Genomic DNA, 18,248 nt, shown 5'->3' on the forward strand with positions numbered 1-18,248 from the left:
ATTCATTTAGCAATGGCTGAAGACATTTTTATCTGGTAAGACTGGTAAGATGCTGTTTAACATCCTGTAAGACATAGGATAGCCCCCTACTACTCTATCCTTTGTCCTTTAAATACTTCATTGTATGCAGTATGTACTCAGAAATGTCTGTTGAACAGACTTTCTGTACCTATAAGAAAACAGATAGTTGTAATACATCTACTAATTAGCAGAGCTGAGAATCAAACTGAGTTGTTCTAACCAAGTCTACGCTTGTCTATCTTCTACTACCAGTCTGTTGATATTTTTCAAAAAGACTTCTAAAAGTTCACATTCTTTGACATAGCAATTCCAGTTTTTAAAATGGATGGTAACAAGTTATACCATATGGGGGTAAAAAAGAAGTTATAACACAGCTATATACTAATATACATATATATACAGAGATAGAGCTACATAGATAGGTTTTCATTATTCAAAAAGAGGGATAAATTTTAAAATCTTAACTTTGCAAAGATAAATTATGCTATATCCCATCAGTAGAATATTTTTAAAGACAGAAAGGCACAGGTATATTTATTTGTAAGAAAAGGCATTCAAGATATATTGTTAAATGACAAAGGAACAGAATAAGTTACAAAATAACAAATGTATTATGGTATCCAATGAATACATATATTTCCATGAGAAACAATCAAAAAGGATGAAAAAAATATGTTAGAAATAATTTTTTCTAGGTAGGGCTATTTGTAGTGATGTTATTTTTTTTCCTTCATGCTTATGTGTATTTTTAACTTGTTAAAAATATATATTGTTTGAGTATTATAGAGAAGCAGAAAAGCGAGGTTATAAAAAATCCACTCGTCTATCATATATCTTGGAAAAGAACATGAAACTCTATAAATTCACCAAACAAGACAGATTATTTATCTTTACTTAAGGGTACCACCATAATCTCTTCCGTTTCAGAGAGAACAATCCATTTTTAAAAAAATGCTTAATAGCTAAAGAAAAATAGGGACCTGTCAAATGAAACTAGCAATCTATGCCATAATAAAACTTAGGCAACAGGGAAGCAGCACTAAACTGCTTTTTAAGAATGATATGTAGTGATACTTAAACTATTATTTTCTTTAAAAAAGTCTACAAACAATAGATCATTACCAAATTAATCTCTATGGTCCAGCTTTACAATGGAAATGAAATGATTTAAGGAAAATATAAAGAATCTTTCAAACCTATTAATAAAAAGGTTATGAGAAGCATTTGATGTGCTTACTCACCTAAGATCATATGTTTCTATATTTCAATAAAAGAATGAATTATTAGAAATATTTTCTTCTCAAATGTATTCATTCATTATAGTAATTTAGCCTAACTTACACTGAGAACTTGGTAGCTGTGTAAATGTCTCCTTCAGGGTGCTAAATAATGTAACCTATCAATATAGCATCTGGTAATGAGCCACTTAATTTAACTTTAATGGCTTACTAAGAACAATTTATTTGATTTACAACTAGTTGTTAACTTTCCAACATTGGATTGAAATTTCAAGTTCAATAGATTCGTAATTATATCTTTTGCTTATACTAGTAGATCACCAAAATTTTTTAAAATTTTATTAACATAAAAGGTTTGTTCAAAAGGGTAAATTGATGGTTGTTTGTTTCCTTCCCAGCTAGTTTTAAAAAGCACTATTCATCTACATCGTCATCTTAAAGATTCAAATATTTTTCATATTTTAAAACAAATTTCTTCATCAAAAGCAGAGGTCTTTTCTCTCTTATTATATTAGTGTTTCTCTATTTCCTTCCTGGAATTTTAAATTCTATTTCGATATATTCTTTCTGAACTGGTTTTTCTCCCATAAAATTCAAGAAACCAGTGGCAAATATCTGAACAGGAAAAACCTTTTTTATATACTAGAAAAAAATCCAGAACATATACTTTGAGGACTACATCTCACTGCATGCAATATCCTTTATACTAAGATTATTCCACCACAGCATATACAAACAAGAAAGCAAGAGTAAACACACACACACACACATACACACACACACACACACACACACACACACACGCACGCAACCCCCCACCCCACCCCCGGCCTCAATATAGAAGTAGCCTGCAGTAAGAATAACTGAATATGTTTTCTCCTAAATTGGACTTTGTGTTTTAAGAGGGGGCAAAAACTGATTAAAGAGAGCAGCAACTAGGTATTTGAAATAGAAGTCTGAAATATGAAGAATTCCCTGAATAAAATCCAGCTCTACAGTTCTGAAAGTCATCTTTAAGGATATATTTAGAAAATGTTAGAAAACTGCACCAATGTTTAGTAGGTGAAATAAGCCATTCTAAATTTAGAGCCATTTATTACCAGAAGGATCCCTAGAGATCATTTAGACAAACCTTATTTTTAAAATGAAGAGGGAAGTTCCAAGTTAAGCAACTTTGCCAAGGAGACAGTGAACCACAGATCAGGTGCTAGAGCTTAGTTGCCTTGCATCTTCACTAAAACCACTTCTCATTTGGGAGGAGGTAGGGAAATGTCTCAACAAGCTTGACTGCCTGCTTTTGTAAATAAAGTTTTATTAGAACAAATTCATTACTGCTTTCACATTACAAAGAGTTGAGTAGTTGTAAAAATGAAATATAGTTCAAAATTTTTACTATACAAAAAAGTTTTTTTTTTTTTTTTACTATACAAAAAAAAGTTTAGGAACTTAATATATAATGAGTACACATAATGGGTTGTAATAATAGTAATATAACCAGAACCAGAAAAGGTTTAACTCTTCTTTCCTTTAGTAAGGAACTATTTTTCCATTTTCCATATTTTGATATGCAAACCTCTAGAAACGAAAACTATAAAACTTTTATAACCTCACTAAGGATAAATTAAGATCTTCTTCCTTAAACTGAAAGAGAACTCATATAACTTTGCTTTAATAGGATACTCCTTATATACATGAAATACTTACAGATCACTGATTACTTGAAAAGTAACTTGGTAGACCAATCTTAGCAAATTAGAACTATCTAATATATGACAGAATGTTTTAGAAAGTCAAATTTTTACACAATTTTTCTACCAGTATAGAGCACAAAGAAGAGACAACTATTCAAATGTCAGAAGCACCTGCCTTATTAATCATTTGATTCATTTTATTAAATTTTTAGATTTTATCTTTCTTCTCCCAATAAACCTGGCTCTTACTGACCCAATAAATAATAGATGCCTGCACACCACAAAGATGTAAACCTCAATGAGACTTGAGTAAAATAAAAATAAAGTCTGGGAACAGTGGTGGTATACCTGTAATTCCAGCTACCTGGGAAGCTAAGCAGGAAATTTGCTAGTTAGAGACCCACTAAGGCAATTTAGTGAAACCCTGTCTCAAAAAATAAAAAGTGATAGGGATGAAGCTCAAGGGTAGAGAACTTGCCTAGCACATTGTGAGACCTTGGGTTCAATTGCCAGTACTGGAAAAGAACAGGAAAGAAAGGAGAAACTTTCCATGAAAGCTGTAGACTGCATGAGGAAAATAAATTTAATTATAGAAGAATGAAGTAGCTAAATAGAAGCTAACAAATTATAAATAAATATTTCTTTAGGAAAATCTGGACATTCCACTATAACGTGATATAGAACATACAACAGGAATGAAACTGCAGCAAGAAGATTTGCATGTCAAATCAAAATATCCACACCCCCATACATCCCCACACACAACATTCGGGAATTGAAATCAAAGACTAGGGTTCAAATCCCTGGGCTATCACCAACTACTAACTCGATACAAGTCACTTCTAATCAATGAGCTCCTTCTAGAATTTAGTTTACTTTCATTTTTTTATAAAATAAAAAATGTGAATAATAGTAAGATTCCTCCCAAATCCCAAATTAATGTTAGTATATATTAATATGTATTAATATTAATATATGTTGATATATATTAATATGTATACACTTTTGCTTTAAATAGTTTATTGAACAAATCAGGGTAATTAGCACCTCCAACATCTTCAACATTTATCATTCCTGTGTGATGAGAAAATTCCAAACCCTATCTTCTAGCTATGAGAGTGGAGGGATGAGTAGAAGTTGGTCAGTGGGTACAATACTGCAATTAAATGGAAGGATAATTCTAGATATATTGCTCAGAAGTGTGAATATAGCTAACAATAATGGATCATATTTCAAAATATTTCCTTATTTTTATTGTTTAAAGTTGAGTTTGTAAATCCTGTATATATTATAAATATAGTATTTTTTATTAGACAATTATAATTACGCATAATAGTTGAGTTTATTTTAACAAAATCATACATGCATGATTCACTCCCTTTCAGTCCCTGTACCTCCCACCTTTCCCCCTCTCCTCCTCCCTCCCCCTATTCTTCTTCTAATTTACTGATCTTTCATTTATTTATTTTTGATTGATGCTTGCTACATATAAATAAAGGTAAAATTCCCTGTAGTATATTTGTAAGTGCATGTAATGTGATTTTCTTAAATTCCTTCTGCATTTCCTTGCCTTTCCTACCCCTATTCCCCCTCCCTCCCCTCTCAATCTCCTTCTTCTATTCCACTGATCTTCCCCATATCTTTAGGGTAGCCAATGCACACTCCCCACCCCACTCTCCACCACCACGTTCTTTCCCTTATTTTGCTCTAGGTTCCACAAATGAAAAAACATTCAATCTTTGATTTTATGAGTCTGACTTATTTCACTTAGCATGATATGCTCCACTTATATGCATTTATTGGCAAATGCCATAATCTCAGTCTTCTTCATGCTGAGTAAGATTCCATTGTGTATACATACCACATTTTCTTAATCTATTCATTTAGTAATAGACATCTGTGCTGATTCCATAATTTGGCTACTGGGAATTGTGCTTTTATAAATGCTGAAATGGATATATGGGCTATATTATGCTAATTTTAGTTCTTTTGGAATAAATACTAAGTAGTGAGATAGCCTGGTCATATGGTGGTTCCATAGCTAGTTTTTCTAGGAATCTCCATACTGCTCTCCAAAGTGGTTGTAGTAATTTGTAGTCCCACCAACAATGTATAAATGTATCTTTTCTCTCATATCCATGCTAGCATTTATTAGTATGTGTATTCTTGATAATTATCATTCTAACTGAAGTGAGGTGAAATAATATTAGTGTGCTTTGATTTGCATTTCCCTGATTGCTAGAGATGTTGAATATTTTTTCATATTTTTTAGCCATTAGTGTTTCTTCTTTTGAAAAGTGTCTGTTTAGTAGTTCTTTTGCCCATTTATTGACTGGGTTATTTGTTGTTGTGTGTGTAAAAAGTTTTTTTAATTCTTTGTATGTTCTGGGTATTAATCTCTGTCAAAGGAGCAGCTGTATTTTCTTCCATTCTGTAAGCTCTCTATTCACACTCTTTTTTCCTTTGCTGTGAAGAAGCTTTTTAATTTGATGGCATCCACTTATTTATTTCTTGATCATTAGGGATCATGTTTAGGAAGTTGGTGCCTGTACCAATATGATGTAGTGTTGACCCTATGTTTTCTTCTAGCAACTGCAAAATTTCTGGTCTAATACCCTAGGCTTTGATACATTTTGAGTAATTTTTGTGCAGGGTGAGAGACAGAAATCTCGTTTCATTCTTCTACACATGGATAACCTTTTTTCCTAGCAATATTCCTTAAAAAAAAAACTTTTCTCCAACATATATTTTTGGTATCTTTGTCAAGTATCAGATGGCTGAAAGTATATGAGTTTGGTTCTGTGTCTTCTATTCTACTCCATTGGTCTTCATATTTATTTTGATGCCAATACCATGCTATTTTTAAAATTTGTTTTAATGGAGTATAATTTCTCATTCTTCTGGTTATACATGATGTAGACTCCCACCTGTCATGGGGTAAGAATGTGTGATTCATTCTATTATCCTTCTTATCCCATACCCCACCTTCTCCTCCCTTCACTCCCCTCTACCTAAAGTAACTCTATTCTTTCCTAGCCCCCCTACCTTATTGTGAATTAGTATCTGCATATCAGAGAAAACAGTTGGCCTTTGGTTTGGGGGGATTGGCTTATTTCGCTTAGCATGATAATCTCCAGCTCCATGCATTTACCAGCAAATGCCATCATTTCATTCTTCTTTAAGACTGAGTAATATTCCATCATATATACATATATACCACATTTATTTTAATCCATTCATCTGTTGAAGGGCACCTAGGTTGGTTCCATAGTTTAGCTACTGTGAGTTGAGCTGGTATAAACATTGATGTGGCTGTATCACTGTAATATGCTTTGGGTATAAACCAAGAAACAGGATACCTGGGTCAAATGGTGGTTCCATTCTGAGTTTTCTAAGGAATCTCCATACCGCTTTCCATAACGATTGCACCAATTTACATTCCCACCAGTAATATGTGAGTGCTCCTTTTTCCCCACATCCTCACCAACATTTATGGTTGTTTGTATTCTAGATAATTGCTATTCTGACTGGGGTGAGATGAAATCTTACAGTAGTTTTAATTTGCATTTCTCTAATTGCTAGGGATATTGAACATTTTTTCATATATTGGTTGATCTATTATAGTTCTTCTTCTGTGAAATGTTCAGTTCCTTAGCCCATTTATTGACTGGGTTATTTTGTTTTTTTAGTTATCTATATATCCTGGAGATTAATGCTGTATCTGAGGTGCATGTGGTAAAGATTTTCTCTCATTCTGCAGGCTCTCTCTTCACATTATTGTTTCCATTGCTGAGAAGAAGATTTTTAAGTTTGAATCAATCCCATGTATTGATTCTTGATTTTTACTTCTTGCACTATAGGAGTCTTGTTAAGGAAGTCAGATCCTAAGCTGACATGATGAAAATTTGGGTCTACATTTTCTTCTACTAGGCACAGAGTCTCTGTTCTAGTTCCAAGTCTTTGATTCACTTTGAGTTGAGTTTTGTGCAGGGTGAGACAGGGATTTCATTTAGTTATATGTGGATTTTTAATTTTCCCAGCACCATTTATTGAATAGGCTATCTTTTCACCAGCATTTGACAAAACATAGCACACCTTCATGTTCAAAACACTAGAAAAACTAGGGGTAATAGGAACATACCTGAACATCATAAAAGCTATATATGCTAAACCCAAGGCCAGTATAATTCTAAATGGAGAAAAACTGAAAGCATTCTCTCTAAAAACTGGAACAAGACAAGGATGCCCTCTTTCACCACTTCTATTCAACATCATCCTTGAAACTCTAGCCACAGCAATTAGACAAAAGAAAGAAATTAAAGGGACATGAATAGTAAAAGAAGAATTGAGACTACCACTATTCACTGACAACATGATTCTATATATTTATTGAATAGGCTATCAAAAAATTCCACCAGAAAACTTCTAAAACTCAGCAAAGTAGCAGGTTATAAAGTCAACACCTATAATGGCACGCTATTGGCACCAAAACAGACATGTAGACCAATGGTACAGAACAGAAGATACAGAGACAAACCCACATAAATACAGTTATCATGCTGTTTTTGTTACTATAGCTCTATAGTATAATTTGAGATCACGTATTATGATGCCTCCTCTATTGCTATTCTTGCTCAAGATTACTTTAGTTGTTCTGCATCTCTTCCAAATGAATTTTAGGACTGTTTTCTTCCTAGGTCTGTGAAGAATGTCATTGGTATTTTGATGTGGACTGCACTGAATGTACACACTGCTTTTGGTAGTATGGCCATTTTGTTAATATTAATTCTGAACATGGGAGATATTTCCATTTACTAAAATCTATTTCAATTTCTTTCTTCAGTATTTTATAATTTCCATTGTAGAGACCTTTCACCTCTTTGGTTAGAAAAATTCCCAAGGTTTTTTGTTTGTTTAGTATTTTTTAGGTTATTGTGAATGGGATGGTTTTCCTGATTTCTTTTTCCTCCTACTTTCCTGAATTCATTTATCATCTTGAGAAGTCTTCTGATGAGATTTTTGGAGTCATTTAGATATAGGATCACGTCATCAGCAAATAGAGATAGTTTGACATCTCTGCTTTCTTTTGATATCCCTTTAATTTCCTTCTCTTGCTGACTGCTCTGGTTAGAGTTTCAAGAACTATATTGTATGGACACGCAACAGTGGACATCTTTGCTTGTTCTTGATTTTAGAGGAAATACTTTCAGTTTTTCTCTGTTCAGCATGATGTTGGCTTTGGGTTCATCATATATACCTTTTATAATTTTGAGGTAAATTCATTTTACCCCTAGTTTATCCAGCACTTTTAACATGAATATATGCTGGATTTTATCAAAGCCTTTTTCTCTATCAAGATGATTGTAAGATTCTTGTTCTTAATTATATTTAAGTGGTGAACTGCATTTATTGATTTGTCAATGTTGAACCAATCTGGCCACTCTGGGATGAAACCCATGGTATATTATCTTCTTGGTATGTTTTGGACTGAAGTTTGCTAATATTTTATTAAGAATTTCTACATCTATTTTCATCAGGGATACTGGTCTACAGCTTTCTTTTCTGATGTGTTTTTGCCTGGTTTTGGTACCAGGATTATACCCACTTCATAGAATATCCATTGGGAGTGTTCCCTCCCATTCAATTTCATAAAATAATTTGAGAAAGACTGCTGTTAGTTCTTCTTTAAATACTGAAACTCACCTGAGAATCCATCTGATTCTAGGCTTTTCTTTGTTCATGGGATTTTAATTGCTATTACAAATTCATTACTTGATGTTGTTCCATTTAGGTTTTCTATATCTTTCTGGTTCAATTTGGGTAGTTCATACGCATCTAAAAATTTTGTCAGTGTCTTCTAGATTTTTCAGTTTATTGGAGTATAAATTTTCAAAATAGTTTCTAATGATCCTTTGTATTTCAAAAGTGTCTATGGTGATACTCCCTTTTCATCTCTATTTTGTTTCTTTCTTTTGGTTCGCTTGGCTAAGGGTTTATCAATCTGACTCACCTTTTGGAGGAACCAATTCTTTGTTTCACTGATGCTATACTATATATTGCTTTTGTATTTTCAATTTCATTAATTTTGGCTCAGATCTTAATTATTACCTGTCTTCTACTGAGTTTGTAATTAGTTTGTTCTTCCTTTACTAATGCCTTGAGGTGAAGCCTAAGCTTATCTGCCATATTAATATATTTTTCAAGTAACTATTCATTAAGCTATCACGTTGTCAAAAATCACACTAATGGGGATAGGGTGTGTGGTTCAGTGCAAGAGCATGTACTTAACTTATGTAAGAACCTGGGTTCAATATCCAGCACCACTACCCCCACCCACCCCAGCAAAAAAGGATAACTATACTAATGGCTTTAATTATTTATACAAATAAATGAAACTTAGAGAAAGAATCCTAGAATACAATAATCCCGATTAATCCCTATCAAGTATTCTTTTAAACTCATGAGATATAAGCTGGAGTTTAATCTGCATTGGTTTAAAAAGATAAATAAAAGTCCTTATTTTTCCAACCTATTCTCCATAAATTCTCCAATGAAACTAGGTGACATTAGACAAATCATATATTCTGAGTATGAGTTCACCACTCTATAAAATGGACCTTATAGCTTTTGTGAAGAATAAAGATAACATACACAAAAAGTAGAAAGCTTTTCCTTTGAGCTCAGGAATAAAACAAGGAGGCTTCTATCACCAATTCAGAAACCAGAACAAGAAAGAGTGTCAAATTCTGCCACAATAAGTTATAGAAATAAAATGCCCTCTATATGTATGTATATTTGCATAAACTACTATAAATAGATGAAGAAAAGACAGAAAATATAACAGAAAAACAGACGAAAAATTGTGAACCACGATTTTAGAAGCGTAAATCCAAATTGGCAATAAACATATGAAAGGTTCTGAGCATCATCTGTAATCAAGGAAATGGACAATAAATGAGATACAATTACATATTCACCAGGCTGCAAATACTAAAATCTCTTGTCAGACCAGATGTTGTAGAGAAAGTGAAAGGTGTTAAGAATATTTTTATATACACTTTGTAAAGTAGTTTGATATTATGCAGTAAAGTTTAAGATACAAACATATACGGCTCAGCGATTCCACTCCTAAGTACTTCCTAAAGAAATATTTGCTTAGATGAACACTTACAAAAGTGTTTATTGCAGCACTACTTATAATAGTTTAAATAAAACTATATAGAATTCAAATGTTCAACAGTGGAATGCATAAACTGTAAAACATGTGCACGCGTGCATACACACACGAAAACTACAGTTATATACTACGTAACTGACTCTTACAAAATGTTGACTAAAAATAAATTTAAAAAAAACATTAGTAATATTATTTTAGTCATAATATAGAAAATCAAACCACACTGTTTAGAGATACATGTAGAGGTGGTAAAGTTATTTTTAAGATGCAATGAGGGTTGGGGACGTAGCTCAGTTGTAGAGGGCTTGCCTAGCAAGCTTGAGGCCCTGAATTCATAATCCCCAGCACCATACAAACACATAAAAAGATGCAATGAAATTGGTATTCAGAGAGGGGAAGATAAATAATTTTTGTTTGGGAAGGGTCATGGGGGAGGTGAGTTTCTGGGGTGCTGATCTTGTTTTACCTCCTGATTTGGGTGATGGTACATGTTGGTAATTTTACATAAAGATTATTAGATGTAACTGTGATGTAAGTTGTATATGTAGCACAGTTCCTGGCATACAGCAGATTGCCAATAAAGCCAAATCTTAATGATAAGGATATTATTCTGATTATTTGGATTATTCTTATTACTAGTTTAACTACTATTATACCAATTTCTTCTCTGTGGATTATTTATGCCTCCTGGAAACATCACCTCAGGAAGACTATCAAGAAAAATACCTATTTGTTAAATAAAGCTTCTTCATTTGTGCTACTGTTCTTCTAGTTTCTCCACTATGATACTTTTAAATGTATGGTTTTTCTTACATATTCTGCACTATTTGTTTGCAAAATTTTAATAGGAAGTAAAGTATTTTCCTCTATATGATTTTTCTCTTAGCAAGGCCTACACCATCAGCAGCAGGAGGGTTAATCTTTGCAGGGTAAGCAAGAGAAACAGATGAGGCATGAACATGGTTTAATAAAACCTATGGCTAAAAGAAAACAGTAAATGTGAAGTGTTAGATTTCTCACTGTTCACATACCCTGTATGCCTCAGGATTGTGATAGAGAGACTATACTCTGAAGTAATTGTTGGGGCCCACTATCACAGCAAACAACATAAGGTGATTATTTACAATGTAAGGCTACAAACACATAAGGTCACTACATCAGATGCTTACCATATTTTAATGGTGAAATACTTTTTTTTAAAAATAATGGAGGAATAAAGATGATGTTTTAAAAAGGAATTAGATTTTATATCTTACCACATATAACAATAAGGCATTATACAAACTATTTTAAAATTTCTAAGTTTTAGAAACAAAAAATAAAACCTTATAGTTAGTTCAAAATTACTTTGTAATCAAATATGAAATTAGTGATTTCACTCACAGCTTCTTACTGATGTGCGTTAAAGTTACCATAGAAGAGTTAATGCTACTTAATCAGTCAACAGGTTATAATCAACTTGAATCTAATGTATGAAATATGATGTCAAGAGCTTTGTAATGTTTTGAACAACCAATAAAAAAAGTATTAAATTCGTTAACACCTAAATTTAACATGGTGAAAGGTAAGAATTTAATTCAGTAAACTATCACTAAAACAATAATAATGATATTCAAACAAACTTTAACTGAAAAAGTATTTTAAAAACATATTTCAAGGGATTCCACATAGCAAAATAGTTCAATAGTCTTTAGAATTTAATTAATTACTTATCATTAAATAATAATTTATTAATCTTTCTGCAGGACCTTGGAATCAAGACACCAAAAGGAATTATAAAATAAAAAGCAACAATGAATCCATTTACATGTATTTAACACAAACCTAAGGAAACACAGGACTTAGCTCCACCTGACTAATAAATGATTTAAGGAAACAAAATACCTACTCATCTGTGTTAGATAAGGAATTTATCTAATAACATAAAGCAGTAAAAGAAGGTAACAAGTAATAAAATCAAGTGCATAGCAATGTCTACAGAAGTTTGAGGAAAAGAAAAAGTGTATCTAGTTGGGATGTCTAATTGACTTTATGAAAAAGGTGAAATAAGGAAGTTTAAGGAGAGGTAGGGAAAGAAAAGGATGTTCTTGGCAAAACAATTTAACACACATGGAAAATATAGTTAGGTGACAGTGGAAGAGTCTAAATGGTATGAAAAATGAAACAGAAGCAGAGGAAGGGTCAGATGATAAATGGCTTCAATTGTCACATAAAGGAACTAAGATTCTCAGGGTACTTAATATCTCTTCAATGTTGAAGACTTGTTGATAACTTTTTGAGAGATTGTTCCAATAAATGACAAAGAAAGAACTGCTATATATTTCTGCACTGTAAATGGATGTACTTTGTGGTATTATAATAGGTCTCAAGTTGATTTTAAAATTTAAACAACTAACATCAAGGATGCTGCCTTTATGAACAATTCTCTTACCATGCTTTAGGTTTATATGATGAAATGCATTCAGAGCCAACCCACCATAATTATATAATCAGGTCCTTTGCAAAAATATAATGATCTTCGTACCTCTAGTATGCCTATCACATCTATCCTGCACACTACTGCCAAAATGATCTTCCAAAAAAACCCTTCCAGATTTGTTACTTCACCTGCTTTAGAATCTGGAGTGCTCCCATGGCCTTTCCTCCCCTCAAAAAACAAACATCTACAATGTGGGTTCAACTCATCATTCTGGCCTTATTTTTCACTACTTTTTATAAATAAACATATACCTTTTTTCAAACTCACTGTTTTTTTTTTCTTCTTTGTGGTGCTGGAGATTGAACCAAGGGTCTCGTACATGCTAGGCAAGTGCTCTACCACTGGCTACAACTCCAGCCATCAAACATCTCTTTCTTTTGTTTTGTTTGTTTGTGTTTTTTTTTTTTAAATATACTTCCATTTACAAACATACTTCCATCTATTTCCAGTTTCCATGTCTATTTTCAGGCTATTCTTTTTTTTTTATTTTTTATTTTTGAAACCTACCCCATTTACAATAGCCTCAATAGTATTAATTCTTACTGGAGGTAAAGACACCTATTTTATGCATGATTCATGTTTCATATAAATTATCATAATATCTGGCTGGTAGAGAAAATGTATAGTTTTTTGTGAGACATAAAATGTGATTATATTATCTCTTTTGTGTTCCTTCTTTTGGTCTTAAAAGTTACAAGTCAAAGAAACAGAATGTCTCTGTAGCATTCTTTTTTCTTTTCTGAACTATTGTTGAAATCCTATATCTAGATAAAGTTGTGACTATGACAGGCTATATTAGCCATTGGAATTCTGAACAGAAGGGCAATTCGTAATCAAATTGGCGAATTTCTTTCAGTTCAAATTATCATCATTCATAGCAAATTTGCTATCAATGAACTGTGCCAACTTGAGGTATGGTGCTGAGCACTTTTATCTCAGCCCATCAATACAATTGAGCACATCATTTTATAATAGCAATGTCTTCTTTTTCTCTGAAAGTTTTATGATAAACAGTAAAATAGAAGGTTGTTTTTCTTCAATTATTTCAACCTTATTCCACTTTTAAAAAAAACTATTATAAATGAAGCTATATTTTCTGTAACATTTAATATTGAGATGAATTTATGTAAAATATAGAAATTATCAGGCTATTCTCTTAAACTAATATACTCTTTTGTCTTCCATCTTAATCCTTCCTACACTTTTAGATCTAATTCAAATGTTATGAAGCATAAGATCTTTCCTGGAAGTCCCTTCAGCTATGACCTCTTCATTTTCTAAATTTCCACTGAAGGTGTGTATGAAAACATTCCCAAGCCAAGTGTGATGGCGCATGCCCGTAATCCCAGCTATTCAGGAGGCTGAGGTAGAAGGATCAAAAGTCAAGGCTGGCCTGGGCAACATAGCAATACCTTGTATCAAAACAAAAACAAAAGCAACAAAAACCACCATTCTGTACATCATTCATGAGAGAATACTTGTCCTTACACTTGTGTGTAAGATGATCTATACACACATTTATAGTAGATTATAAATCATACAGGACAAGTCAGGAGGATATGCTTACCACACAGTATTCATTGAACAATTACTTAAAGGAAAACAAATTATTTGCATATCATAAATATCTAGAGGGTCATTAATATAAGTATATAAATAAGATGGTAATATTAATAGTTTTTTTTTTTTTTAAAGGAATTTTACCTTTTCAGTTGTAAGTGGTTTTGTAGGCTTTTCTGGCTCCTTTTCTCTCTTTTTCTCTTCCTTCTTTTTTTCTTTTTCTTTCTAAAACATAGCCCAAAGTTTTGATAAGTTTATTTTTTAAGCATGGCCACTTTTAATTCTTTTTTTATTTTATTAGTTTGAATTATCATGTGAAAATATTCAATGTTTACAATACCTAAGTACTATTGAAATATAAAATACAGCAAATTTATATTCTCACTGAAATTATGTGTTGATAACTCAATACTGAGTATCTCTCCAAAAATTAAAATATAAGTGAGACAATTTAGTACATTTGATATGACAGAAGTTCATGATATTTATTTTAAACAAATGCAAAATCCATTCAATAAATTCTCACTACATCCTTCCATAAGGATGTGCTTCCAGACAGCAACCATAATGTTGAATTTTGAACAAGCAAAGATAAACTAATTGATGAAACAGACCTCCTTTTCACATGAGTGAAGACAAATTATAATGGATAACCACAAGGGTAACAGTATAAAATCACTATAATTGTTTAAAAAAGTACAAAATATATTCAGGCCATTATTACAGGTTTTTAGTTTTCAAAATAGCAAATATTATTATTCTCTTGCAGAAAAAAATGATAAAGATAGTACATAGAGACCAGCAGTTAAGGTAAACGATAATGGAATCATGATGATCACAATTTGCATTTCTAGAAAGGATGAAACATTTTAAAATTAAGGATCAAAAACAATAATGACAAATGTTAAGGGACATAAAATGCCAAAAAAAGTGAAAAAAGATTAGACAAAGAGCATTTTTTGTAGCATTTCAAGGAAGAAATGACTGGAAACCTAAAACTGAATGACTGCTACATCTGCGTACTAAAATATGCCTTAGTTTCTTGCACCAAATATAAAAAGATAAAACTGATGAAGAAATACAATCCATCAACAAATATATTAAAAAATGTTCAACATCCCTAGCAATTAGAGAAACGCAAATCAAAACTACACTGGAGAGAGATTCCATCTCTCTCCAGTCAGAATGGCAACTATCAAGAATAAAAAGCAACAATAAATGTTACCAAGAATGTGGGGGGAAAGGTATACTCATACATTGCTCATGCGACTGCAAAGTGTTGTAACCACTATGGAAAGCAGTATGGAGATTCCTCAGAAAACTTGGAATGGAACCACCATTGACCCAGCTATCCCACTCCTCAGTTTATACCCAAAGGACTTAAAAACAGCATACTACAATAACACAGACACATTGATGTTTATAGCAACTCAATTCACAATAGCTAAACTATGGAACCAACCTAGATGCCCATCAACAGATGAATGGATAAAAAGTGGTTATGGTACCAGAACCAAAAAACTACATTATTTGGGAATATGTACACCAGTATAAAATTATGATGAAAAGCAAAGGTGTGATGATAATGATGATAATGATGACAATGACAGTAACTATAAAAAGTCAGGATGCTAATTACCCATGGGAGAAAGGATGAGATTTAAAAAGGAAGGTAACATGGAAGATTTTGAAATGTTAACAATGTTCAGTTTATGCAGTGGCACAGTGATAGTTTCACAGCTTTATAAGTATTTTTAAGTATTCATTAAAACAGACACATATTTAATGTGCATTTCAATATTAAAAAGAAAAAAGACACTAAAACCCTCAAAAACAGAACTCTGTAAACTGTAAAACACTACACAAATATGAGACACTGTAACTTTAGTATTTGCTGTAATGATATAAAAAAAAGGAATGAAAAACCCTTGGTCCTTATCCCAAAGTTTAAAAGACTAGCGAAGATCTTATGACATGAATATACAATGTCTTCAACTCAAATTTACGAACAGCAAGAAAATTCTAAAGCATTTCTCTTTTCTTTTATTGGTTCTTAATAAAGAGCAATGAGTGTAATAGTATTTCACAAATCAGTGATAGCATTTGAACTAAAACTTACACTAACAAACAGCATGGGTGTACAACTTTGTAGTGAAAGGAGAATAAATATATGATTAGAACTTCCAGAACCTATATAAAAAGAGTTTATATTCTGAGGTTCTTTTAGACTAAGGTTCTATAAAACATCTGTTTCAATAATGCTTTTCAGGAATGAAATAAAAGTTAACATAAAGCTGAACTTTCTGAATACTTAAAGTGCTAAAGCGTAAAAACAATCTATATTCTTTAACTACCAGATAAGAATATCAAAACTGGCATTTTGAGACTGGAGTGTAGGCAGTGATAGAGCACTTGCCTAGCACATGTGAGGCACTAGGTTCAATCTTCAACACCACATATAACAAATAAATAAAATAAAGGTATTGTGTACATTTACAACTAAAAATATATTTTTTAAAAAACTGATATTTTGTCACGAACATAAAGGATATTAACATAGGACAAAAGACCATCTAGAAAGTTGAATATATTTCTAAAAACATATTTTCATATCTGCTCAAGTACCTGGACTTCAGGTACTAAAATAAGGAAGATGTGAGCCTTTGAGGATAACTAGAAACATTACTTATTGGTGATCAATCCCAACCCAAATCAAAACATTCATTTCCAAAACACAATTACCACCTATTAAGTGCTTCCTTATTACTTAGTTTAATTTTTATGAAAACCATTTAGTTACTGTCATTATTGTCCTCTTACAAATGAAGAAATGAAATCTTAGAAAAGTGGTGCCTGAAGCAACACAGCTGATCAGCATCCCTTTAGGATAAGGGACTAGAGACTCCAAACATTCAAGTCTCTCTACTCAACGTGGTTCAGTGGAGCTTTTGCTACTCTTGTTATTGTTACTCCTTACCACAACAGTTAATATTCACTGAACCCTTACTACGTGCCAGGTGCTGTTTTGACTTAGTCCTCACAATAACTTTATGAGGTAAGTAACATTATCTTGGGGTGGGATGTAGCACAGTGCAAAGTGTTTGCCGTGCAAAGTGTTTGCCTCGCATTTGCAAAGCCCTAGGTTCAATCCCCAGTTCCAGAAAAGATAACAACAACAACAACAACAACCTTCACTTCATATATTACAAGATGTTTTCTATACATTATTAGCAAAGTTTGGTGAGGCAAGCAATTGAAAAACACATTATCACTAGTATATTGAGGACAGATAGCTACATAACCTCTCATAGATGTTAGTTTTGATATGGTCTGAAAATCTGTGCTCACCCCAAAATTCTTACATTGAAAATAAATCTCCAATATGATGGAATTAATAGGTGAGGCCTTTCATAGGTGATTAGATCATGAGGGTGGAGTACTCCTGTCTAGGATTAGCACTCTTATAAAAGAGGCCCTGGAGAGATCTCTTGCCCATTTTCACCATAATAGGCCACAGTGAGAAGGTGCATTCTATGACTAAGGAAGTGGGGTTGCACAAGACATATAGTGTCCTGAAGCCTTGAGCTTCTACTTTTTTATAGCCTTCGAAAATATGAGAAATAAATTTCTATTCAAAAGATATTCAATCTTTGGTAAAAATTTTCAAGGAAGGCATTATGATGAGTAGGAAAGAATTCCTAAACACTGCAACTGGCAGGCACATATGAAATCACCAAAAATAAATCAAATTAGCTAGCTACATTTAATAGAGGAAGAACATGATTTATGCTTTTAAACACTGGAATTTCAGCCATCGAAATATGGTTGTCATCTACTCTGATTCTAGATGTGGTACTATAACACAGGGTTTGAAGTAACAGTAACAGAATGGACTCTAAACTCAGATAATACAATTTAACCCACTATAGAATCAATAGCTGCTAAAAGATCAAAGAAGCCTTTTAGAACCTAAGAAGTTCTATTTTCTCTCAAAGAATAAAATACAGCAGGTTTTGGTATTGTAAAATAGTAGTTCCTGAAATTTGGTTGGTACACATAAGAATTATATAGCGAAATGACAG

General features: G+C 32.4%; 1 protein-coding gene across 6 annotated transcripts in view; it reads right to left on the reverse strand.

Moving 5' to 3' along the window:
- Positions 1-18,248, reverse strand: part of Smap1 (small ArfGAP 1) — a 181,800-nt gene that overhangs the window by 48,910 nt on the left and 114,642 nt on the right. For 5 of the 6 annotated variants that reach the window (XM_076858509.2, XM_076858508.2, XM_076858512.2 and 2 more), the window contains one exon: positions 14,311-14,391. The exons of the other annotated variant lie outside the window; for it this stretch is intronic. In XM_076858509.2, coding sequence (XP_076714624.2) covers positions 14,311-14,391 — 81 coding nt within the window. The remainder of the gene's footprint in view (positions 1-14,310; positions 14,392-18,248) is intronic. 6 annotated transcript variants of the gene reach the window in all.

The sequence above is a fragment of the Callospermophilus lateralis genome, chromosome 6 (assembly GCF_048772815.1).
Source record: "Callospermophilus lateralis isolate mCalLat2 chromosome 6, mCalLat2.hap1, whole genome shotgun sequence".
Taxonomy (NCBI): Eukaryota; Metazoa; Chordata; class Mammalia; order Rodentia; family Sciuridae; genus Callospermophilus; species Callospermophilus lateralis.